The sequence below is a fragment of the Petromyzon marinus genome, chromosome 59 (assembly GCF_048934315.1).
Source record: "Petromyzon marinus isolate PM22_M1 ecotype Great Lakes invasive population chromosome 59, UKy_Petmar_22M1.pri1.0, whole genome shotgun sequence".
Classification (NCBI taxonomy): domain Eukaryota; kingdom Metazoa; phylum Chordata; class Hyperoartia; order Petromyzontiformes; family Petromyzontidae; genus Petromyzon; species Petromyzon marinus.
The window spans coordinates 10,663,411-10,688,348 of NC_133725.1; the positions used below are offsets into that span (position 1 = coordinate 10,663,411).

A 24,938-nucleotide genomic window follows, 5' to 3' on the forward strand; every position below is an offset into this window, starting at 1 on the left:
CACATTCTGTAGAGGTAGAAGCCACTGGTTCGTTACATTCTGTAGACGCAGATGCCACTGGTTCTTCACATTCTGTAGACGCAGATGCCACTGGTCCTTCACGTTCTGTAGACGTAGATGCCACTGGTTCTTCACTTTCTGTAGATGTAGATGCCACTGGTTCTTCACTTTCTGTAGATGTAGATGCCACTGGTTCTTCACGTTCTGTAGATGTAGATGCCACTGGTCCTTCACATTCTGTAGAGGAATATGCCATTGGTTCTTCACGTTCTGCAGATGTAGATGTCACTGGTTCGTCAAGTTCTACAGATGTAGATGCCACTGGTTCTTCACGTTCTGGAGATTTAGATGTCACTGGTTTTTCGCGTTCTGTAGATGTAGATGCCACTGGTTCTTCACTTTCTGTAGATGTAGATGTCACTGGTTCTTCACTTTCTGTAGATGTAGATGCCACTGGTTCTTCACGTTCTGTAGATGTAGATGCCACTGGTCCTTCACATTCTGTAGACGAATATGCCATTGGTTCTTCACGTTCTGCAGATGTAGATGACACTGGTTCTTCACTTTCTGTAGATGTAGATGCCACTGGTTCTTCACGTTCTGTAGCTGTAGATGCCACTGGTCCTTCACATTCTGTAGACGAATATGCCACTGCTTCTTCACGTTCTGTAGATGTAGATGTTACTGGTTCGTCAAGTTCTACAGATGTAAATGCCACTGGTTCTTCACGTTCTGGAGATATAGATGTCACTGGTTTTTCGCGTTCTGTAGAAGTAGATGCCACTGGTCCTTCACATTCTGTAGACGTAGATGCCACTGGTTCTTCACGTTCTGCAGATGTAGATGCCGCTGGTTCTCCACGTTCTGTAGATGTAGATGTAGATGCCACTGGTTCTTCACGTTCTGCAGATGTAGATGCCAACGGTTCGTCACGTTCTACAGATGTAGATGCCACTGGTTCTTCACGTTCTGCAGATGTAGATGCCACTGGTCCTTCACGTTCTGTAGACACAGATGCCACTGGTTCTTCACGTTCTACAGATATAGATGCCACTGGTTCTTCATGTTCTGCAGATGTAGACGCCATTGGTTTTTCACGTTCTGTAAATGTAGATGCCACTGGTCCTTCACGTTCTGTAGACGCAGATGCCACTAGTTCTTCACGTGTTGTAGATGTAGATGCCACTGGTTCTTCACGTTCTACAGATGTAGATGCCACTGGTTCTTTATGTTCTACAGATGTAGATGCCACTGGTTCTTCACGGTCTGCAGATGTAGATGCCACTGGTTCTTCACGTTCTGCAGATGTAGATGCCACTGGTTCTTCACGTTCTGTAGATGTAGATGCCACTGGTCCTTCACGTTCTGTAGATGCAGATTCCACTGGTTCTTCACGTTCTGTAGATGTAGATGTCACTGGTTCTTCACGTTCTGCAGAAGTAGATGCCACTGGTTCTTCACGTTCTGTAGATGCCACTGGTTCTTCACGTTCTGCAGATGTAGATGCCACTGGTCCTTCACGTTCTGTAGACGAAGATGCCACTGGTTCTTCACGTACTGTAGATGTAGATGACACTGGTTCTTCACATTCTGCAGATGTATATGCCACTGGTTTTTCACGTTATGTAGATGAAGATGCCACTGGTTCTTCACGTTCTGTAGATGTAGATGCCACTAGTTCATCACGTTCTACAGATGTAGATGCCACTGGTTCTTCACGTTCTGTGGATTTAGATGCCACTGTTTCTTCACATTCTGTAGAGGTAGAAGCCACTGGTTCGTTACATTCTGTAGACGCAGATGCCACTGGTTCTTCACATTCTGTAGACGCAGATGCCACTGGTCCTTCACGTTCTGTAGACGTAGATGCCACTGGTTCTTCACTTTCTGTAGATGTAGATGCCACTGGTTCTTCACTTTCTGTAGATGTAGATGCCACTGGTTCTTCACGTTCTGTAGATGTAGATGCCACTGGTCCTTCACATTCTGTAGAGGAATATGCCATTGGTTCTTCACGTTCTGCAGATGTAGATGTCACTGGTTCGTCAAGTTCTACAGATGTAGATGCCACTGGTTCTTCACGTTCTGGAGATTTAGATGTCACTGGTTTTTCGCGTTCTGTAGATGTAGATGCCACTGGTTCTTCACTTTCTGTAGATGTAGATGTCACTGGTTCTTCACTTTCTGTAGATGTAGATGCCACTGGTTCTTCACGTTCTGTAGATGTAGATGCCACTGGTCCTTCACATTCTGTAGACGAATATGCCATTGGTTCTTCACGTTCTGCAGATGTAGATGACACTGGTTCTTCACTTTCTGTAGATGTAGATGCCACTGGTTCTTCACGTTCTGTAGCTGTAGATGCCACTGGTCCTTCACATTCTGTAGACGAATATGCCACTGCTTCTTCACGTTCTGTAGATGTAGATGTTACTGGTTCGTCAAGTTCTACAGATGTAAATGCCACTGGTTCTTCACGTTCTGGAGATATAGATGTCACTGGTTTTTCGCGTTCTGTAGAAGTAGATGCCACTGGTCCTTCACATTCTGTAGACGTAGATGCCACTGGTTCTTCACGTTCTGCAGATGTAGATGCCGCTGGTTCTCCACGTTCTGTAGATGTAGATGTAGATACCACTGGTTCTTCACGTTCTGCAGATGTAGATGCCAACGGTTCGTCACGTTCTACAGATGTAGATGCCACTGGTTCTTCACGTTCTGCAGATGTAGATGCCACTGGTCCTTCACGTTCTGTAGACACAGATGCCACTGGTTCTTCACGTTCTACAGATATAGATGCCACTGGTTCTTCATGTTCTGCAGATGTAGACGCCATTGGTTTTTCACGTTCTGTAAATGTAGATGCCACTGGTCCTTCACGTTCTGTAGATGCAGATGCCACTAGTTCTTCACGTGTTGTAGATGTAGATGCCACTGGTTCTTCACGTTCTACAGATGTAGATGCCACTGGTTCTTTATGTTCTACAGATGTAGATGCCACTGGTCCTTCACGTTCTGTAGACGAAGATGCCACTGGTTCTTCACGTACTGTAGATGTAGATGACACTGGTTCTTCACATTCTGCAGATGTATATGCCACTGGTTTTTCACGTTATGTAGATGAAGATGCCACTGGTTCTTCACGTTCTGTAGATGTAGATGCCACTAGTTCATCACGTTCTACAGATGTAGATGCCACTGGTTCTTCACGTTCTGTAGATTTAGATGCCACTGTTTCTTCACATTCTGTAGAGGTAGAAGCCACTGGTTCGTTACATTCTGTAGACGCAGATGCCACTGGTTCTTCACATTCTGTAGACGCAGATGCCACTGGTCCTTCACGTTCTGTAGACGTAGATGCCACTGGTTCTTCACTTTCTGTAGATGTAGATGCCACTGGTTCTTCACTTTCTGTAGATGTAGATGCCACTGGTTCTTCACGTTCTGTAGATGTAGATGCCACTGGTCCTTCACATTCTGTAGAGGAATATGCCATTGGTTCTTCACGTTCTGCAGATGTAGATGTCACTGGTTCGTCAAGTTCTACAGATGTAGATGCCACTGGTTCTTCACGTTCTGGAGATTTAGATGTCACTGGTTTTTCGCGTTCTGTAGATGTAGATGCCACTGGTTCTTCACTTTCTGTAGATGTAGATGTCACTGGTTCTTCACTTTCTGTAGATGTAGATGCCACTGGTTCTTCACGTTCTGTAGATGTAGATGCCACTGGTCCTTCACATTCTGTAGACGAATATGCCATTGGTTCTTCACGTTCTGGAGATGTAGATGACACTGGTTCTTCACTTTCTGTAGATGTAGATGCCACTGGTTCTTCACGTTCTGTAGCTGTAGATGCCACTGGTCCTTCACATTCTGTAGACGAATATGCCACTGCTTCTTCACGTTCTGTAGATGTAGATGTTACTGGTTCGTCAAGTTCTACAGATGTAAATGCTACTGGTTCTTCACGTTCTGGAGATATAGATGTCACTGGTTTTTCGCGTTCTGTAGAAGTAGATGCCACTGGTCCTTCACATTCTGTAGACGTAGATGCCACTGGTTCTTCACGTTCTGCAGATGTAGATGCCGCTGGTTCTCCACGTTCTGTAGATGTAGATGTAGATGCCACTGGTTCTTCACGTTCTGCAGATGTAGATGCCAACGGTTCGTCACGTTCTACAGATGTAGATGCCACTGGTTCTTCACGTTCTGCAGATGTAGATGCCACTGGTCCTTCACGTTCTGTAGACACAGATGCCACTGGTTCTTCACGTTCTACAGATATAGATGCCACTGGTTCTTCATGTTCTGCAGATGTAGACGCCATTGGTTTTTCACGTTCTGTAAATGTAGATGCCACTGGTCCTTCACGTTCTGTAGACGCAGATGCCACTAGTTCTTCACGTGTTGTAGATGTAGATGCCACTGGTTCTTCACGTTCTACAGATGTAGATGCCACTGGTTCTTTATGTTCTACAGATGTAGATGCCACTGGTTCTTCACGGTCTGCAGATGTAGATGCCACTGGTTCTTCACGTTCTGCAGATGTAGATGCCACTGGTTCTTCACGTTCTGTAGATGTAGATGCCACTGGTCCTTCACGTTCTGTAGATGCAGATTCCACTGGTTCTTCACGTTCTGTAGATGTAGATGTCACTGGTTCTTCACGTTCTGCAGAAGTAGATGCCACTGGTTCTTCACGTTCTGTAGATGCCACTGGTTCTTCACGTTCTGCAGATGTAGATGCCACTGGTCCTTCACGTTCTGTAGACGAAGATGCCACTGGTTCTTCACGTACTGTAGATGTAGATGACACTGGTTCTTCACATTCTGCAGATGTATATGCCACTGGTTCTTCACGTACTGTAGATGAAGATGCCACTGGTTCTTCACGTTCTGTAGATGTAGATGCCACTAGTTCATCACGTTCTACAGATGTAGATGCCACTGGTTCTTCACGTTCTGTAGATTTAGATGCCACTGTTTCTTCACATTCTGTAGAGGTAGAAGCCACTGGTTCGTTACATTCTTTAGACGCAGATGCCACTGGTTCTTCACATTCTGTAGACGCAGATGCCACTGGTCCTTCACGTTCTGTAGACGTAGATGCCACTGGTTCTTCACTTTCTGTAGATGTAGATGCCACTGGTTCTTCACTTTCTGTAGATGTAGATGCCACTGGTTCTTCACGTTCTGTAGATGTAGATGCCACTGGTCCTTCACATTCTGTAGAGGAATATGCCATTGGTTCTTCACGTTCTGCAGATGTAGATGTCACTGGTTCGTCAAGTTCTACAGATGTAGATGCCACTGGTTCTTCACGTTCTGGAGATTTAGATGTCACTGGTTTTTCGCGTTCTGTAGATGTAGATGCCACTGGTTCTTCACTTTCTGTAGATGTAGATGTCACTGGTTCTTCACTTTCTGTAGATGTAGATGCCACTGGTTCTTCACGTTCTGTAGATGTAGATGCCACTGGTCCTTCACATTCTGTAGACGAATATGCCATTGGTTCTTCACGTTCTGCAGATGTAGATGACACTGGTTCTTCACTTTCTGTAGATGTAGATGCCACTGGTTCTTCACGTTCTGTAGCTGTAGATGCCACTGGTCCTTCACATTCTGTAGACGAATATGCCACTGCTTCTTCACGTTCTGTAGATGTAGATGTTACTGGTTCGTCAAGTTCTACAGATGTAAATGCCACTGGTTCTTCACGTTCTGGAGATATAGATGTCACTGGTTTTTCGCGTTCTGTAGAAGTAGATGCCACTGGTCCTTCACATTCTGTAGACGTAGATGCCACTGGTTCTTCACGTTCTGCAGATGTAGATGCCGCTGGTTCTCCACGTTCTGTAGATGTAGATGTAGATGCCACTGGTTCTTCACGTTCTGCAGATGTAGATGCCAACGGTTCGTCACGTTCTACAGATGTAGATGCCACTGGTTCTTCACGTTCTGCAGATGTAGATGCCACTGGTCCTTCACGTTCTGTAGACACAGATGCCACTGGTTCTTCACGTTCTACAGATATAGATGCCACTGGTTCTTCATGTTCTGCAGATGTAGACGCCATTCGCTTTTCACGTTCTGTAAATGTAGATGCCACTGGTCCTTCACGTTCTGTAGACGCAGATGCCACTAGTTCTTCACGTGTTGTAGATGTAGATGCCACTGGTTCTTCATGTTCTACAGATGTAGATGCCACTGGTTCTTTATGTTCTACAGATGTAGATGCCACTGGTTCTTCACGGTCTGCAGATGTAGATGCCACTGGTTCTTCACGTTCTGCAGATGTAGATGCCACTGGTTTTTCACGTTCTGTAGATGTAGATGCCACTGGTCCTTCACGTTCTGTAGATGCAGATTCCACTGGTTCTTCACGTTCTGTAGATGTAGATGTCACTGGTTCTTCACGTTCTGCAGAAGTAGATGCCACTGGTTCTTCACGTTCTGTAGATGCCACTGGTTCTTCACGTTCTGCAGATGTAGATGCCACTGGTCCTTCACGTTCTGTAGACGAAGATGCCACTGGTTCTTCACGTACTGTAGATGTAGATGACACTGGTTCTTCACATTCTGCAGATGTATATGCCACTGGTTTTTCACGTTATGTAGATGAAGATGCCACTGGTTCTTCACGTTCTGTAGATGTAGATGCCACTAGTTCATCACGTTCTACAGATGTAGATGCCACTGGTTCTTCACGTTCTGTAGATTTAGATGCCACTGTTTCTTCACATTCTGTAGAGGTAGAAGCCACTGGTTCGTTACATTCTGTAGACGCAGATGCCACTGGTTCTTCACATTCTGTAGACGCAGATGCCACTGGTCCTTCACGTTCTGTAGACGTAGATGCCACTGGTTCTTCACTTTCTGTAGATGTAGATGCCACTGGTTCTTCACTTTCTGTAGATGTAGATGCCACTGGTTCTTCACGTTCTGTAGATGTAGATGCCACTGGTCCTTCACATTCTGTAGAGGAATATGCCATTGGTTCTTCACGTTCTGCAGATGTAGATGTCACTGGTTCGTCAAGTTCTACAGATGTAGATGCCACTGGTTCTTCACGTTCTGGAGATTTAGATGTCACTGGTTTTTCGCGTTCTGTAGATGTAGATGCCACTGGTTCTTCACTTTCTGTAGATGTAGATGTCACTGGTTCTTCACTTTCTGTAGATGTAGATGCCACTGGTTCTTCACGTTCTGTAGATGTAGATGCCACTGGTCCTTCACATTCTGTAGACGAATATGCCATTGGTTCTTCACGTTCTGCAGATGTAGATGACACTGGTTCTTCACTTTCTGTAGATGTAGATGCCACTGGTTCTTCACGTTCTGTAGCTGTAGATGCCACTGGTCCTTCACATTCTGTAGACGAATATGCCACTGCTTCTTCACGTTCTGTAGATGTAGATGTTACTGGTTCGTCAAGTTCTACAGATGTAAATGCCACTGGTTCTTCACGTTCTGGAGATATAGATGTCACTGGTTTTTCGCGTTCTGTAGAAGTAGATGCCACTGGTCCTTCACATTCTGTAGACGTAGATGCCACTGGTTCTTCACGTTCTGCAGATGTAGATGCCGCTGGTTCTCCACGTTCTGTAGATGTAGATGTAGATGCCACTGGTTCTTCACGTTCTGCAGATGTAGATGCCAACGGTTCGTCACGTTCTACAGATGTAGATGCCACTGGTTCTTCACGTTCTGCAGATGTAGATGCCACTGGTCCTTCACGTTCTGTAGACACAGATGCCACTGGTTCTTCACGTTCTACAGATATAGATGCCACTGGTTCTTCATGTTCTGCAGATGTAGACGCCATTGGTTTTTCACGTTCTGTAAATGTAGATGCCACTGGTCCTTCACGTTCTGTAGACGCAGATGCCACTAGTTCTTCACGTGTTGTAGATGTAGATGCCACTGGTTCTTCACGTTCTACAGATGTAGATGCCACTGGTTCTTTATGTTCTACAGATGTAGATGCCACTGGTTCTTCACGGTCTGCAGATGTAGATGCCACTGGTTCTTCACGTTCTGCAGATGTAGATGCCACTGGTTCTTCACGTTCTGTAGATGTAGATGCCACTGGTCCTTCACGTTCTGTAGATGCAGATTCCACTGGTTCTTCACGTTCTGTAGATGTAGATGTCACTGGTTCTTCACGTTCTGCAGAAGTAGATGCCACTGGTTCTTCACGTTCTGTAGATGCCACTGGTTCTTCACGTTCTGCAGATGTAGATGCCACTGGTCCTTCACGTTCTGTACACGAAGATGCCACTGGTTCTTCACGTACTGTAGATGTAGATGACACTGGTTCTTCACATTCTGCAGATGTATATGCCACTGGTTTTTCACGTTATGTAGATGAAGATGCCACTGGTTCTTCACGTTCTGTAGATGTAGATGCCACTAGTTCATCACGTTCTACAGATGTAGATGCCACTGGTTCTTCACGTTCTGTAGATTTAGATGCCACTGCTTCTTCACATTCTGTAGAGGTAGAAGCCACTGGTTCGTTACATTCTGTAGACGCAGATGCCACTGGTTCTTCACATTCTGTAGACGCAGATGCCACTGGTCCTTCACGTTCTGTAGACGTAGATGCCACTGGTTCTTCACTTTCTGTAGATGTAGATGCCACTGGTTCTTCACTTTCTGTAGATGTAGATGCCACTGGTTCTTCACGTTCTGTAGATGTAGATGCCACTGGTCCTTCACATTCTGTAGAGGAATATGCCATTGGTTCTTCACGTTCTGCAGATGTAGATGTCACTGGTTCGTCAAGTTCTACAGATGTAGATGCCACTGGTTCTTCACGTTCTGGAGATTTAGATGTCACTGGTTTTTCGCGTTCTGTAGATGTAGATGCCACTGGTTCCTCACTTTCTGTAGATGTAGATGTCACTGGTTCTTCACTTTCTGTAGATGTAGATGCCACTGGTTCTTCACGTTCTGTAGATGTAGATGCCACTGGTCCTTCACATTCTGTAGACGAATATGCCATTGGTTCTTCACGTTCTGCAGATGTAGATGACACTGGTTCTTCACTTTCTGTAGATGTAGATGCCACTGGTTCTTCACGTTCTGTAGCTGTAGATGCCACTGGTCCTTCACATTCTGTAGACGAATATGCCACTGCTTCTTCACCTTCTGTAGATGTAGATGTTACTGGTTCGTCAAGTTCTACAGATGTAAATGCCACTGGTTCTTCACGTTCTGGAGATATAGATGTCACTGGTTTTTCGCGTTCTGTAGAAGTAGATGCCACTGGTCCTTCACATTCTGTAGACGTAGATGCCACTGGTTCTTCACGTTCTGCAGATGTAGATGCCGCTGGTTCTCCACGTTCTGTAGATGTAGATGTAGATGCCACTGGTTCTTCACGTTCTGCAGATGTAGATGCCAACGGTTCGTCACGTTCTACAGATGTAGATGCCACTGGTTCTTCACGTTCTGCAGATGTAGATGCCACTGGTCCTTCACGTTCTGTAGACACAGATGCCACTGGTTCTTCACGTTCTACAGATATAGATGCCACTGGTTCTTCATGTTCTGCAGATGTAGACGCCATTGGTTTTTCACGTTCTGTAAATGTAGATGCCACTGGTCCTTCACGTTCTGTAGACGCAGATGCCACTAGTTCTTCACGTGTTGTAGATGTAGATGCCACTGGTTCTTCACGTTCTACAGATGTAGATGCCACTGGTTCTTTATGTTCTACAGATGTAGATGCCACTGGTTCTTCACGGTCTGCAGATGTAGATGCCACTGGTTCTTCACGTTCTGCAGATGTAGATGCCACTGGTTCTTCACGTTCTGTAGATGTAGATGCCACTGGTCCTTCACGTTCTGTAGATGCAGATTCCACTGGTTCTTCACGTTCTGTAGATGTAGATGTCACTGGTTCTTCACGTTCTGCAGAAGTAGATGCCACTGGTTCTTCACGTTCTGTAGATGCCACTGGTTCTTCACGTTCTGCAGATGTAGATGCCACTGGTCCTTCACGTTCTGTAGACGAAGATGCCACTGGTTCTTCACGTACTGTAGATGTAGATGACACTGGTTCTTCACATTCTGCAGATGTATATGCCACTGGTTTTTCACGTTATGTAGATGAAGATGCCACTGGTTCTTCACGTTCTGTAGATGTAGATGCCACTAGTTCATCACGTTCTACAGATGTAGATGCCACTGGTTCTTCACGTTCTGTAGATTTAGATGCCACTGTTTCTTCACATTCTGTAGAGGTAGAAGCCACTGGTTCGTTACATTCTGTAGACGCAGATGCCACTGGTTCTTCACATTCTGTAGACGCAGATGCCACTGGTCCTTCACGTTCTGTAGACGTAGATGCCACTGGTTCTTCACTTTCTGTAGATGTAGATGCCACTGGTTCTTCACTTTCTGTAGATGTAGATGCCACTGGTTCTTCACGTTCTGTAGATGTAGATGCCACTGGTCCTTCACATTCTGTAGAGGAATATGCCATTGGTTCTTCACGTTCTGCAGATGTAGATGTCACTGGTTCGTCAAGTTCTACAGATGTAGATGCCACTGGTTTTTCACGTTCTGGAGATTTAGATGGCACTGGTTTTTCGCGTTCTGTAGATGTAGATGCCACTGGTCCTTCACATTCTGTAGACGTAGATGCCACTGGTTCTTCACGTTCTTTAAATGTAGATGTCACTGGTTCTTCACATTTTGTAGATGTAGACGCCACTGGTTCTTGACGTTATGTAGATGTAGATACCACTGGTCCTTCATGTTCTGTAGATGTAGATACCACTGGTTCTTCACGTTTTGCAGATGTAGATGCCACTGGTTCGTCACGTTCTAAAGATGTAGATGCCACTGGTTCTTCACGTTCTGCAGATATAGATGCCACTGGTCCTTCACGTTCTGTAGACGAAGATGCCACTGGTTCTTTACGTTCTGTAGATGTAGATTCCACTGGTTCGTTACATTCTGTAGACGCAGATTCCACTGGTTCTTCACATTCTGTAGACGCAGATGCCACTGGTTCTTCACATTCTGTAGACGCAGATGCAACTGGTTTTTCACGTTCTGTAGACGTAGATGCCACTGATCCTTCACATTCTGTAGACGAATATGCCACTGGTTCTTCACGTTCTGTAGATGTAGATGTCACTGGTTCGTCAAGTTCTACAGATGTAGATGCCACTGGTTCTTCACGTTTCTAGAGATATAGATGTCACTGGTTTTTTGCGTTCTGTAGAAGTAGATGCCACTGGTCCTTCACATTCTGTAGATGTAGATGCCACTGGTTCTTCACGTTCTTTAGATGTAGATGTCACTGGTTCGTCAAGTTCTACAGATGTAGATGCCACTGGTTCTTCACGTTCTGGAGATACAGATGTCACTGGTTTTTCGCGTTCTGTAGATGTAGATGCTACTAGTCCTTCACATTCTGTAGACGTAGATGCCACTTGTTCTTCACGTTCTTTAAATGTAGATGTCACTGGTTCTTCACGTTCTGTAGATGTAGACGCCACTGGTTCTTCACGCTCTGTAGATGTAGATGCCACTGGTTCTTCACGTTTTGCAGATGTAGATGCCACTGGTTCGTCACGTTATACAGATGTAGATGCCTCTGGTTCTTTACGTTCTGCATATGTAGATGCCACTAGTTCTTCACGTTCTGTAGATGTAGATGCCACTGGTTCTTCACGTTCTCTAGATGTAGATGCCACTGGTTCGTCACGTTCTAAAGATGTAGATGCCACTGGTTCTTCACGTTCTGCAGATGTAGATGCCACTGGTCCTTCATGTTCTGTAGACGAAGATGCCACTGGTTCTTTACGTTCTGTAGATGTAGATGCCACTGGTTCTTCACGTTCTGCAGATGTATATGCCATTGGTTCTTCACGTTATGTAGATGAAGATGCCACTGGTTCTTCACGTTCCGTAGATGTAGATGCCACTGGTTCATCACGTTCTACAGATGTAGATGCCACTGCTTCTTCACATTCTGTAGACGCAGATGCCACTGGTTCTTCACATTCTGTAGACGCAGATGCCACTGGTCCTTCACGTTCTGTAGACGTAGATGCCACTGGTTCTTCACTTTCTGTAGATGTAGATGCCACTGGTTCTTCACGTTCTGTAGATGTAGATGCCACTGGTCCTTCACATTCTTTAGACGAATATGCCACTGGTTCTTCACGTTCTGTAGATGTTGATGTCACTGGTTCGTCAAGTTCTACAGATGTAGATGCCACTGGTTCTTCACGTTCTGGAGATATAGATGTCACTGGTTTTTCGCGTTCTGTAGATGCCACTGGTCCTTCACATTCTGTAGACGTAGATGCCACTGGTTCTTCACGTTCTTTAGATGTAGATGTCACTGGTTCTTCACGTTCTGTAGATGTAGATGCCACTGGTTCTCCACGTTCTGTAGATGTAGATGTAGATGCCACTGGTTCTTCACGTTCTGCAGATGTAGATGCCACTGGTTCGTCACGTTCTACAGATGTAGATGCCACTGGTTGTTCACGTTCTGCAGATGTAGATGCCACTGGTCCTTCACGTTCTGTAGAAGAAGATGCCACTGGTTCTTCACGTTCTGTAGATGTAGACGCCATTGGTTCTTCACGTTCTGTAGACACAGATGCCACTGGTTCTTCACGTTCTACAGATATAGATGCCACTGGTTCTTCATGTTCTGCAGATTTAGACGCCATTGGTTTTTCACGTTCTGTAAATGTAGATGCCACTGGTCCTTCACGTTCTGTAGACGCAGATGCCACTGGTTCTTCACGTTCTGTAGATGTAGATGCCACTGGTTCTTCACGTTCTACAGATGTAGATGCCACTGGTTCTTCACGTTCTACAGATGTAGATGCCACTGGTTCTTCACGGTCTGCAGATGTAGATTCCACTGGTTCTTTACGTTCTGCAGATGTAGATGCCACTGGTTCTTCACGTTCTGTAGATGTAGATGCCACTGGTCCTTCACGTTCTGTAGATGCAGATTCCACTGGTTCTTCACGTTCTGTAGATGTAGATGCCACTGGTTCTTCACGTTCTGCAGATGTAGATGCCACTGGTTATTCACGTTCTGCAGATGTAGATGCCACTGGTTCTTCACATTCAGCAGATGTAGATTACCACTGGTTCTTCACGTTCTGCAGATGTAGATGCCACGACCGCCATCTATCGAACTTATGAACTCTCGGTTCTGAACAGCAGCAACTGGAGCGTACGGACTGGGTTTGGTTCGTATCTCTGATAGTTCGCAAGCTGAACGTTCATAAGTAGAGGTAGTTACCGTACATAGACGTACAGTCCTAGAGAGTGTTCGACGCCTTGACCCCGCTGAGTGTGAATCCTCTCTCTCCCTGCCGCTCGCTCCCCATCCAGGGCAACATTCTGGTGAAAAACATCGCGAGCCGCGTTGCCAGAGTCACCGACTTTGGCTTCAGCTTCTTTGTGGACCGTCCACGTGAGTGGTGACCCCCATACACCTGCACTTGTGTGTGTGGGTGTGTGTGGGTGTGTGGGTGTGTGTGTGGGTGTGTGTGTGGGTGTCTGTGTGTGTGGGTGTGTGGGTGTGTGTAGTGGGTGTCTGTGTGTGTGTGTGGGTGTGTGGGTGTGTGGGTGTGGTCTGGACCACTGGACGGGTTCCGCAGGATTGGAAGGATGCCCTGGTGGTCCCCCTTTTTAAGAAGGGGGACCGCACAGACTGTAACAACTACAGGGGCATCTCACTCCTCAGTGTGCCGGGAAAGGTCCTGGCAAGGATTATTCAGCATCGCCTTGCCAGGCACGCTGAGGAGAGGCTTGCGGAGCCCCAATGCGGTTTCAGGAAAGGGCGGTCCTGCACAGATGCCATATTTTCTGTCCGTCTGCTACAGCAGAGGTGTAGGGAATTCCAACAAGACCTACATCTCTGCTTTATTGACCTGGTCAAGGCCTATGATACCATCAGTAGGCCTGGGCTCTGGGTCGTTCTTCGTGCTTTTGGAGTACCTGACCCTCTGCTCACGATCATTAAGGACCTTCATGATGGTGAGCGGGCCCGGGTAAAACTACGTGGCCGGGAGTCAGAGCCATTCCCTGTACACCTTGGGGTGCGACAGGGATGTCCTCTGGCTCCCACATTATTTAACATCTATTTTGACCACGTAGTTCGTGAAGCCTTCAATAGCTGTACCGGGGGAATCTCCATATGGTACAGATATAATGGGAGGCTAATCGATGCCCGGGTGCGGTCAAGGGATGGCTCCCTATTGCTCAACCACGTTATGTATGCTGATGACTTGGTAATAGCTGCTCAGTCAGAGGAGGAGTTGGAGACGCTGCTGCTGAGACTGGAGCGTGCCACTAAGAGGTGGGGCCTTACCATCAGCCCCACCAAAACTAAGCACCTGCCTGGGTATTTTGTACCATCGGACACTCCACCCCCACAACTCCCAATCGGTGATGGGGCAGTTGTGGAGAGAGTGGAGAGTTTCCCATACCTGGGCAGTGTGCTTATGACTGGCTCCAGTTTAACAGCAGAGGTCTCACTCCGAATCAGTCGAGCGGCAATATCTTTTCATCGGTTGCGTAACGCTGTGTGGAAGCTACCTGGTCTGTCGCTCCGCACTAAGCTTCAGGTCTTCTCGGCCACGGTCATTCCCTCCCTTCTCTACGCTTGCGAAACGTGGACCCCCCTAATGGAACATCTTCGCCGGTTAGAAACATTTAGGCTGACCTGCCTACGATCCATCCTGGGTTTAACCAGACTGGATTGTGTGAGGAGCTCACAAATCCTTGAAAGATCTGGGCAGGGTCCCATCGGTGAGCTCCTCCGGCAGGCAAGGCTGCGATGGCTGGGTCATGTAGCCCGCATGCCCAGCCACCGCATGCCGAAACAGCTTTTGTTTGGCCGGATTGAGGGGGCTAAGCGGGCGCGGCACGGGCTAGAGAAGAGATGGAGTGATGTGGTACAGGAGGACGTGGAGCTGAGTGGACTTGCCGATGACTGGTACCAGCGGTGTCAAGATCGGCCTCTGTGGAGGAGGCTCGTGAAGGATGCTACTGGGCAGTTGGAGGCAGTCGCCCTCCAACAACAACGGAGGGCGGAGGAGCGACGCTCACAACAGCGAGCGGAGCGCCGGGTGGCTAAAGCACAGCAGGTTGGCACAGTAGGGGGCACAGGTGGTGCATCAGCCAGTCATCTCAGTCAGTCGACCCGTGGCACCTGGGTCTGCCCCGTGACCTCCTGCCAGCGGGCGTTCGACACTTCACGTGGCCTCAGGGTGCACATAGCCTGGCACAAGCGTCGTGGTGACGTCATCACCACTTAGTGGCGAATGGCGGTTGTTGTTGTGTGTGGTTATGGGTGTGTGGGTGTGTGAGTGGGTGTGTGTGTGTGGGTGTGTGGGTGTCTGTGTGCGGGTTTCTCCTCCCACCCACCCACCCACCACCGCCCCCCACACACGCGCACGTACCCAGTCCACATTCACCATCACCGCCGCTGTCGCTTGCCGTCGTCCGCACAGCCTCGCACGTGGGAGGCACCCTCGTCTACGTGGCGCCCGAGGTGCTGCTGGGCTACCCGGTCACCTGCGCCGCGGACACGTGGTCCCTGGGCTGCACCGTCGCCAAGATGGCCACCGGCAGGGACCTCTTCCTCTCCTTCGGCCGCGACGACCACCTGGCATGCTGCATCGAGGTGACCGGGGAGCCTCCTTGGGGGAAAGGGGGGGGGACACCTCAAGCGGGAGACTTGGCCCAGACCGGCCCCGCAGACATCCACCCAGCCAGTCACCCAGCCAGACACCCAGCCAGCCACACAGCCAGACACCCAGCCAGCCACCCAGTCAGACACCCAGCCAGTCACCCAGTCAGACACCCAGCCAGTCACGCAGCCAGTCACCCAGTCAGACACCCAGCTAGACACCCAGCTAGTCACCCAGCCAGTCACCTGGCCAGTTACCCAGTCAGACACCCAGCCAGTCACGCAGCCAGTCATCCAGCCAGTCACGCTGCCAGACACCCAGCCAGTCACGCTGCCAGACACCCAGTCAGACACCCAGCCAGTTACCCAGCCAGACACCCAGCCAGTCACCTGGCCAGTTACCCAGCCAGTCACCTGACCAGTTACCCAGCCAGTCACCCAGCCAGATACGCAGCCAGTGACCCAGCCAGTCACCCAGCCAGTCACCCAGCCAGTCACCCAGCCCGACACACAGCCACCCGGCCAGCCACCTGACCAGTCACCCAGTCAGTCACCCAGTAAGTCACCCAGCCAATCACCCAGCCAGACACCCAGACAAATACGCAGTTACTCAGCCAGTCACCCAGCCAGTGACCCACCGACTCGCCAAACCCACCGACCGACCCACTCACCCACCTACCAACCCACCTACCTACCGACACACCCACCCACCTACCAACCTATCTACCCACCTACCCACTCACCCACCCACCTACCAACCTACCCACCTATCTACCCACCTACGCACCCATAATGCTCAATGTGACAATGTCACATAGAGATCTTTTTCTGCCGTACGGCCGATGAGAAATAGCTACGTAGCTCTGTGGGCGCCTTACCTGGTTAAAGAAAAATAGTTTAGCTGTAGCTTGGGTCCCTGTGTAGGTCACTGTCCTTCTATATGAGTCTCTAGATCTCCAAGGTGCTCTGTATGGGTCTCTGTGAGTTCCTTTTGTTCTTTGTAAGTCTATGGGTCTCTATGGGTCTCTGTATGGGTCTCTGTGAGTCCCTATTGTTCTATGTAAGTATATGGGTCTCTATGGGTCTCTGTATGGGTCTCTGTGAGTCCTTATTGTTCTATATAAGTATATGGGTCTCTATGGGTCTATGTATGGGTCTCTGTGAGTCCCTATTGTTCTATGTAAGTCTATGGGTCTCTATGGGTCTCTGTATGGGTTTCTGTGAGTCCCTATGGTTCTATGTGAGTCTCTGAATCTCTGTCGGTCTCTATGCATCTATGTATGGGTCTCTAGGAGTCCCTATGTTTCTATATGTCTCTGAATCTCTATGGGTCTCTCTGTGTAACACGCGTGTAACATGCGTGTAACACGCGTGTAACATGCGTGTAAAATGCGTGTAACAAGCGTGTCTCTCTTTGTCGCTGTCTTGAAATGGTTGTGCAGATCCTGGGCATGCCTCCAAAAGAAATGGTGGAGAGATCTCGCAACAAAGAGCACTTCTTTGGTGAGTAGAAGGGTGGTGTGGTGGTGGTGTGGTGGTGGTGCTGTGTTGGTGGTGGTTCAGTGGTGGTGGTGTCGTGGTGTGGTGTGTTGTTGATGTGGTGGTGGCGATGGTGGTGGTGTGGTGGTGGGGGGGGCCTGGGGGGAGCGGTAGGGAGGAGGTGGTGGTTGGGGTTTGGGCCCACTCAATTACGACCTGGGTTGGGGTTGATAAGCAACCCAAGTATGGATAGGTGGGTCGATAGGTTGGTGGGTGGGTAGGTGGGTGGGTGAGTTGGTGGATAGGTCGGGTGGTAGGTGGGTTGAGTGGATAGGTAGTTAGGTGAGTAAGTGGGTGGGTGGGAGTCGGTGTGGGTGGGTGAGTTGATATGTTGTTGACGTGGTGGTTAGTGACACTGTGCGTGTGTCTGTCTCTCTCTCCCTGTCTCTCTCTTTATCTCTTTATGTGTCTCTCTCTGTGTCTCTGTCTCTCTCTGCCTCTCTCTCTATCTCTCTGTCTCTCTCTGTCTCTCTCCCTGTCTCTCTATCCATCTCTCTCTATCTCTCTATCTCTGTCTATCTGTGTCTCTCTCTGTCTCTCTCGCTCTCCTGCAGACCGATTCGGCCATCCTCTCTGCCCGGCCACGAAGCGTCACCCGGGAAGCATTCCCCTGCATTTCGTGCTGTGGGGATGTGGAGCTCAGCTCGTGAACTTTATCAGAAACTGCCTACAGTAAGAACAAAGACAAAGATCCCCCATGTAGCCTCTAGCAGGCTGTAGGAGCAAGTGCTGTTAGTAGTAGCGAGTAGCAGCACCTACACACAGACAAAATCCCCCGTGTAGCCTCTAGCAGACTGTAGGGGCAAGTGCTGTTAGTAGTAGCGAGTAGCAGCATCTATGAAGGCCGGTGCTGTGGCACACACAGAGGGGGTGGGTGGCCAGCACCACGCCCGGCCGCCTTTGTCTCAGGGTTGGAGATGTTTACACACCGCACCAGGTACTCTTTTGAGGCTGAGTCGACCGAGGGGAGGACCAGGACCGGTTGTTCAGATAATCGCAGTCACTGGTGTTGGCTGTGAGCGGGAATCGAACACGTACACACACGTACACACACTCACACGCCACTAAGTGGCAGTGATGTCACCACGACGCTTGTGCCAGGCCATGTGCACCTTGAGGCCACGTGAAGTGTCGAACGCCCGCCCGCTGGCAGGAGGTCACGGGGCAGACCCAGGTGCCACAGGTCGACTGACTGAGATGACTGGCTGATGCACCACCTGTGCCCCCTACTGTGCCAACCTGCTGTGCTTTAGCCACCCGGCGCTCCGCTCGTTGTTGTGAGCGTCGCTCCTCCGCCCTCTGTTGTTGTTGGAGGGCGACTGCCTCCAACTGCCCAGTAGCGTCCTTCACGAGCCTCCTGCACAGAGGCCGATCTTGACACCGCTGGTACCAGTCATCAGCAAGTCCACTCAGCTCCACGTCCTCCTGTACCACGTCACTCCATCTCTTCTCTAGCCCGTGCCGTGCCCGTTTAGCCCCCTCAATCCGGCTGAACAAAAGCTGTTTCAGCATGCGGTGGCTGGGCATGCGGGCTACATGACCCAGCCATCGCAGCCTTGCCCGCCGGAGGAGCTCACCGATGGGACCTTGCCCAGATCTTTCAAGGATTTGTGAGCTCCTCACACAATCCAGTCTGGTTAAACCCAAGATGGATCGTAGGCAGGCCAGCCTAAATGTTTCTAACCGGCAAAGATGTTCCATTAGGGGGGTCCACGTTTCGCAAGCGTAGAGAAGGGAGGGAATGACGGTGGCCGAGAAGACCTGAAGCTTAGTGCGGAGCGAGAGACCAGGTAGCTTCCACACAGCGTTACGCAACCAATTAAAAGATATTGCCGCTCGACTGATTCGGAGTGAGACCTCTGCTGTTAAACTGGAGCCGGTCATAAGCACACTGCCCAGGTATGGGAAACTCTCCACTCGCTCCACAACTGCCCCATCACCGATTGGGAGTTGTGGGGGTGGAGTGTCCGATGGTACAATACCCAGGCAGGTGCTTAGTTTGGGTGGGGCTGATGGTAAGGCCCCACCTCTTAGTGGTACGCTCCAGTCTCAGCAGCAGCGTCTCCAACTCCTCCTCTGAATGAGCAGCTATTACCCAATCATCAGCATACATAACGTGGTTGAGCAATACGGAGCCATCCCTTGACCGCACCCGGGCATCGATCAGCCTCCCATTATATCTGTACCATATAGAGATTCCCCCGGTACAGCTATTGAAGGCTTCACGAACTACGTGGTCAAAATAGATGTTAAATAATGTGGGAGCCAGAGGACATCCCTGTCGCACCCCAAGGTGTACAGGTAATGGCTCTGACTCCCGGCCACGTAGTTTTACCCGGGCCCGCTCACCATCATGAAGGTCCTTAATGATCGTGAGCAGAGCGTCAGGTACTCCAAAAGCACGAAGAACAACCCAGAGCCCAGGCCTACTGATGGTATCATAGGCCTTGACCAGGTCAATAAAGCAGAGATGTAGGTCTTGTTGGAATTCCCTACACCTCTGCTGTAGCAGACGGACAGAAAATATGGCATCTGTGCAGGACCGCCCTTTCCTGAAACCACATTGGGGCTCCGCAAGCCTCTCCTCAGCGTGCCTGGCAAGGCGATGCTGAATAATCCTTGCCAGGACCTTTCCCGGCACACTGAGGAGTGAGATGCCCCTGTAGTTGTTACAGTCTGTGCGGTCCCCCTTCTTAAAAAGGGGGACTACCAGGGCATCCTTCCAAACCTGCGGAACCCGTCCAGTGGTCCAGACTGTTGTTATGATGTCATATAGGGCAGTCTGTGCACAAACGCCACCCTCCCTCAGCATTTCGCATGGGAGATCATCTCTGCCCGCTGCCTTTCCTGGTCTCAGACTCCGGATCGCCTTCAGTACTTCCTCAACAGATGGCACCTCAGCCAGCCACTCACAGGGGGTGACTTCTTCCAATATTTGAGGCACCGCAGCCTCAGCAGGGTCATCCTCACTTTGTGCCACGATGTTTTCCTGGCTGAGGGATTTTCCCTCCCCCAGGACCTCACAGAAATGCCCAGCAAATCTGCAAACCTATTCCTGGGGGTTGGAGATTAGATCACCGTTTTTTCCCCTAATGATGGTAATAGGTGTGACGCTGCAGGTTACTTTTTTGATGGAGTTAAATAGAGATTTGTGATCACGGGCCACGGAGACAGACTCCATCTCCTCAGCAACCCACGACCACCACCCATCCTTGCAGCGCCTCACGGCTCTCCGAACCTCCGAGCGAAGGCTGCGGTAAGCGTCCTCATTCTCTGACGTGGGATTCTGTAGCCGATGACAGTGGGCCTGTCGTTTTTTCTCAACCATCCTGAACACCTTCTCTGTCAGCCAGGGTCTCTGGGGAGGTCTGGACCGCGTACCCAAAGCAGCCATTGCAGCTGCATGAGTCACAGTCCTAAACCTCGCCCATTTCCCCTCGACATCAGGAGGAGTCGGGGACGATGCCAATCCCAGCCGCAAGCGATGATTAAATTCTCGCTTGCAACTTTCATCAGATAACTGAGACCAGGCCACTTTAGGTTGGCATGGGGTCCTGGGTGTACACCCACGACCAGAGTGGAAGAATGGCAGGCGCATCTTACATATGACTAGTCAATGGTCAGAGGGCAGATCAGCTCCACGGTAGATCCTGGTGTCAAGGACATGGGCTCGCATCCGCTGGTCCGTAACTATGTAGTCCAGCAGATGTTCTTGCTTGGACCCGGCATGCATCCATGATGTTGTGTGGATGCGCCGATGCCAGAACAGCGTGTTGGTAATTACAAGCCCATGGGCTGCACAAAAATCTAGCAGCCTCCTACCGTTGTTATTGAGCTGATCTGGCCCATGCCCTTCAATCACTCCAGACCAGGTGCCAGCATCATGACCAACTCGGCCATTGAAGTCACCCAACATGATGACTCTATCCCGAGGGGCCACTTTAGCCAGCACCTGTGACAGGAGGTCATAGAAGGCATCTGACTCATTGGCTTTGCCTGCATCCTTTCACGGATGTTCATCTTCGGTGGGGGCATAAGTAACCACGACCACCATTCCTCGCCTCCGGTTGATGGGAAGGCGAGCCCAAAGTAGCCTGGGGCTTACAGCTTCCCACACCTCACCGCCACGCTCCCACGCCCCCTTCGTTCTTTTGTTCAACAGAAGAGCCACATCCTGTTGTTTGGCAGTCTGCTGCCCCGAGTAGAGGACTGTCCACCCATCATGGTGGCAGGAGCCAGAACCGGTCCACCGGACCTCCTGAATGCCACAGAGATCCAGGCGGTACCGGTCCAGCTCCCGACAGAGGAGTGGCAGCCTCTCCTCCGCAGTGAGCGTTCGAACATTCCACGTTGCCACCCGTAGTGGTTTTTCGTTGTTTCTGGAGGAGCCCCGAGGGTAGATATTCAATCTCCTGGCTCCGCCAATTGGGGTTTGGCCAGGAGACGTCATAGACGCCTGGCCCCCCGGGGCCTCCGGCACAAGCTTATTAGCTATATACTTAATTCGCGGTTTAGTGGTAATTAATTGAAGGTGGAGGGGTTACCAGCCCCTCGCACCCGTCCAGAGCTCCCGTTTAGACCCTGTGGTGGACACAGATGCCATGAGGGGAGGAGCCAATCGAAATTGGACCTCCCCCCACAGCACTGTCCACGGCAGAGTTGCCCGTCCGGCACCACGAGGAGGTAGGGGGTTGTTTTGCCGGACGGACCTACACACACGTACACACACACGTACATATACACACGTACACACACACGTACACACACACACGTACACACACACGTACAGACACACACGTACACACACACACGTACACACACACACACGTACAGACACACACGTACACACACACACGTACACACACACACGTACAGACACACACGTACAGACACGATCAGATCGGAACGTGACGTACGTCTAGCGAACGTCATATCCTCACCCCGCCTCACCCCCCTTCTTGTCCTTCCCCCCCCCCTCCGTGCCCCCCCCTAACCCCCTCCGTGCCCCCCCTCACCCCCCTCCGTGCCCCCCCTCACCCTAGCTGGGATCCGGAACTCCGCATGACACCGGAGCAGGCGCTGGCTCACGGCTGGCTCCAGAGCGACGACACCGCCAGCCCCAGCGACGACCTCCCCACCACCAGCCGGGCCCTCCCCACCACCAGCCGGGCCCTCCCCACCACCAGCCATGCCCTCCCCACCACCAGCCGGGCCCTCCCCACCACCAGCCGGGCCCTCCCCACCACCAGCCGGGCCCTCCCCAGAGCTGTGAAGCCACGGTGAGGCTCTCTCTGTGTGTATGGGTCTCTGTGGGTCTCTATGAGTCTCTATGAGTCTCTGTGTGTATTGGTCTCTGTGTGTATGGGTCTCTGTGTGTCTCTGTATGTGTATGGGTCTCTAAGAGTATGGGTCTCTGTGAGTATGGGTCTCTGTGAGTTTCTGTGGGTCTCTATGAGTATGGGTCTCTGTGAGTCTCTGTGGGTCTCTATGAGTATGGGTCTCCATGAGTATGGGTCTCTGTGAGTCTCTGTGGGTCTCTATGAGTATGGGTCTCTGTGTGTATGGGTCTCTGCTGGTCTCTATGAGTATGAGTCTCTGTGAGTCTCTGTGAGTCTCTATGAGTATGGGTCTCTGCTGGTCTCTATGAGTATGGGTTGCTGTGAGTCTCTGTGGGTCTCTATGAGTATGGGTCTCTGTGAGTCTCGGTGGGTCTCTATGAGTATGGGTCTCTGTGAGTCTCGGTGGGTCTCTATGAGTATGGGTCTCTATGAGTATGGGTCTCTGTGGGTCTCTGCTGGTCTCTATGAGTATGGGTCTCTGTGAATCTCTGTGGGTGTTTATGAGTATGGGTCTCTATGAGCATGGGTCTCTATGAGTATGGGTCTCTATGAGTATGGGTCTCTGTGAATCTCTGTGGGTGTCTATGAGTCTGTAGAAACTCGTGATGGGCAAGTCCACTCCTGGGGGTGGGGACCGACTGTGACCTCTGGCCGTAGTCGTGCGATGCTGACGTGGTGGTGCTGTGGTGTTGCTGCCTCTCTCTCCACAGAGCTCAGCCGGAGAAGAGGCTCCCATCATCATCATCATCATCCTCCTCCTCCGATGAGGAGGGGGAGGAGGAGGAGCAGGAGGAGGAGGAGAAGGAGGAGGATGAGGAGGAGATGGAGGAGGACGAGGACGAGGAGGAGGATGAGGATGAGGAGGATGAGGATGAGGAGGATGAGGAGGAGGAGGAGGATGAGGAGGATGAGGAGGAGGATGAGGAAGATGAGGATGAGGAGGATGAGGATGAGGAGGATGAGGAGGAGGATGAGGACGAGGAGGAGGAGACGGAGGATGAGGAGGAGATGGAGGAGGACGAGGAGGCGGAGGAGGCGATGGAGGAGGAGGAGTTGGATGAGGATGAGATGGATGAGGAGATAGAGGAGGAAACGGGGGATGAGGAAAAGGATGAGAATGAGGAGCAGGAGAACAAATGTGAGGAGGAGGGGGGTGATGAGGAGACAGAGGAGGAGGTGGAGAAGGTGGTGGTCGTGGTGGTGCAAGAGGTCGAGACGAAGGTGGTGAAGATGGAAGTGAACGAGGACAAGATGGAGGAGGAGGAGAAGACGGAGGAGGAGAAGGAGGAGAAGGACGAGAAGATGGAGGAGAAGGAGGTGGAGGAGGTGGAGGAGGAGACGGATGAGGAGAAGGAGGAGGAGAAGGAGGTGGTGGTGGTGGTGGCCGTGGTGCAAGAGGTCGAGACGAAGGAGTTGGAGGAGGAGACAGAAGAGAACAAGGAGAAGATGGAGAAGATGGAGGAGGTGGAGATGCGGCAACAGCAGAAGAAGGAGGAGGAGAAGAAGAAGAGGAAGCGAGGGGGCTTGGCCCAACTGGGCAGGGCGCTCCGCTCACTCCGGTCGCTCTTCGGCCGCCTGCTGCTGTGTGGTGGACGGCCCACGGCAGAGTAGCGGCGTGGTGGTGGTGGTGGAGTCGGTGCCATCCACCACCACGAGCAGCACCACCACCGCACGCACCACCCACTCACCCCGTAACACCACACTCACCACACACACCCAGCCACACACACCCAGCCCACACACACACACTCACCCCACACACACACACACTCACCCCACACACACACACACTCACCCCACACACACTCACCCCACACACACACTCACCCCACACACACACTCACCACACACACACACACTCACCACACACACTCACCACACACACACACTCACCCCACACACTCCCGTGGGGAAACAGCTGTGGCAGAAGACGAAAGAGTGGAAACCCAGACATGGACTGGACACAGCCACTCTGACTGCACTCACCACACACTCAGCCCACCACTCACTCACCACACACTCAGCCCAGTAGCCTACCCAGGGCCCGCTTACCCCGGGACTCCAGCCCATGCTGGTTTTCATCCGGTGGCAGTCCTCAAAGGAGGAGGATGAGGGAGGGAGTGACCTCGCCACACGGTTTCCAGGACATGGGGAGGGGGAAGGGAGGCCTGGTGCAGGCACTGGGCGAGAAGCCTGTCTAGGCCCTGCCACGTGAAGTTTGTTTAAGAAAAAATGTTATAATTTAATCATATATAGCTCTGTACATAATATCGTAGTTTTGAATGTTATTATTGTAAATATTATAATTATTGTAAGAATGTTGTGTTCTTCTAAGAGGGTTGTTATTGTGCATAAAGTCACCGGGACGTGAG

The 24,938-nt window shown here is 50.4% G+C and overlaps 2 protein-coding genes across 2 annotated transcripts in view; both read left to right on the top strand.

Annotated features, from left to right (window-relative positions):
* Window positions 1–13,491, top strand: part of LOC142905842 (dual specificity tyrosine-phosphorylation-regulated kinase 2-like) — a 64,696-nt gene extending 51,205 nt beyond the window's left edge. The window contains exon 5 of the mRNA XM_076053110.1: window positions 13,384–13,491. Coding sequence (XP_075909225.1) covers window positions 13,384–13,476 — 93 coding nt within the window. The 3' untranslated portion in view covers window positions 13,477–13,491. The remainder of the gene's footprint in view (window positions 1–13,383) is intronic.
* A 2,016-nt stretch (window positions 13,492–15,507) lies between these two features.
* LOC142905844 (dual specificity tyrosine-phosphorylation-regulated kinase 4-like) lies at window positions 15,508–22,557 on the top strand. Its single transcript, XM_076053111.1, has 4 exons — window positions 15,508–15,682; window positions 17,131–17,191; window positions 17,782–17,899; window positions 22,270–22,557. Exons 1-4 carry the CDS (start codon window positions 15,617–15,619, stop codon window positions 22,508–22,510), a joined length of 486 nt encoding a protein of 161 aa, XP_075909226.1. The 5' UTR covers window positions 15,508–15,616; the 3' UTR covers window positions 22,511–22,557.
* The last annotated feature ends 2,381 nt before the right edge of the window (window positions 22,558–24,938 follow it).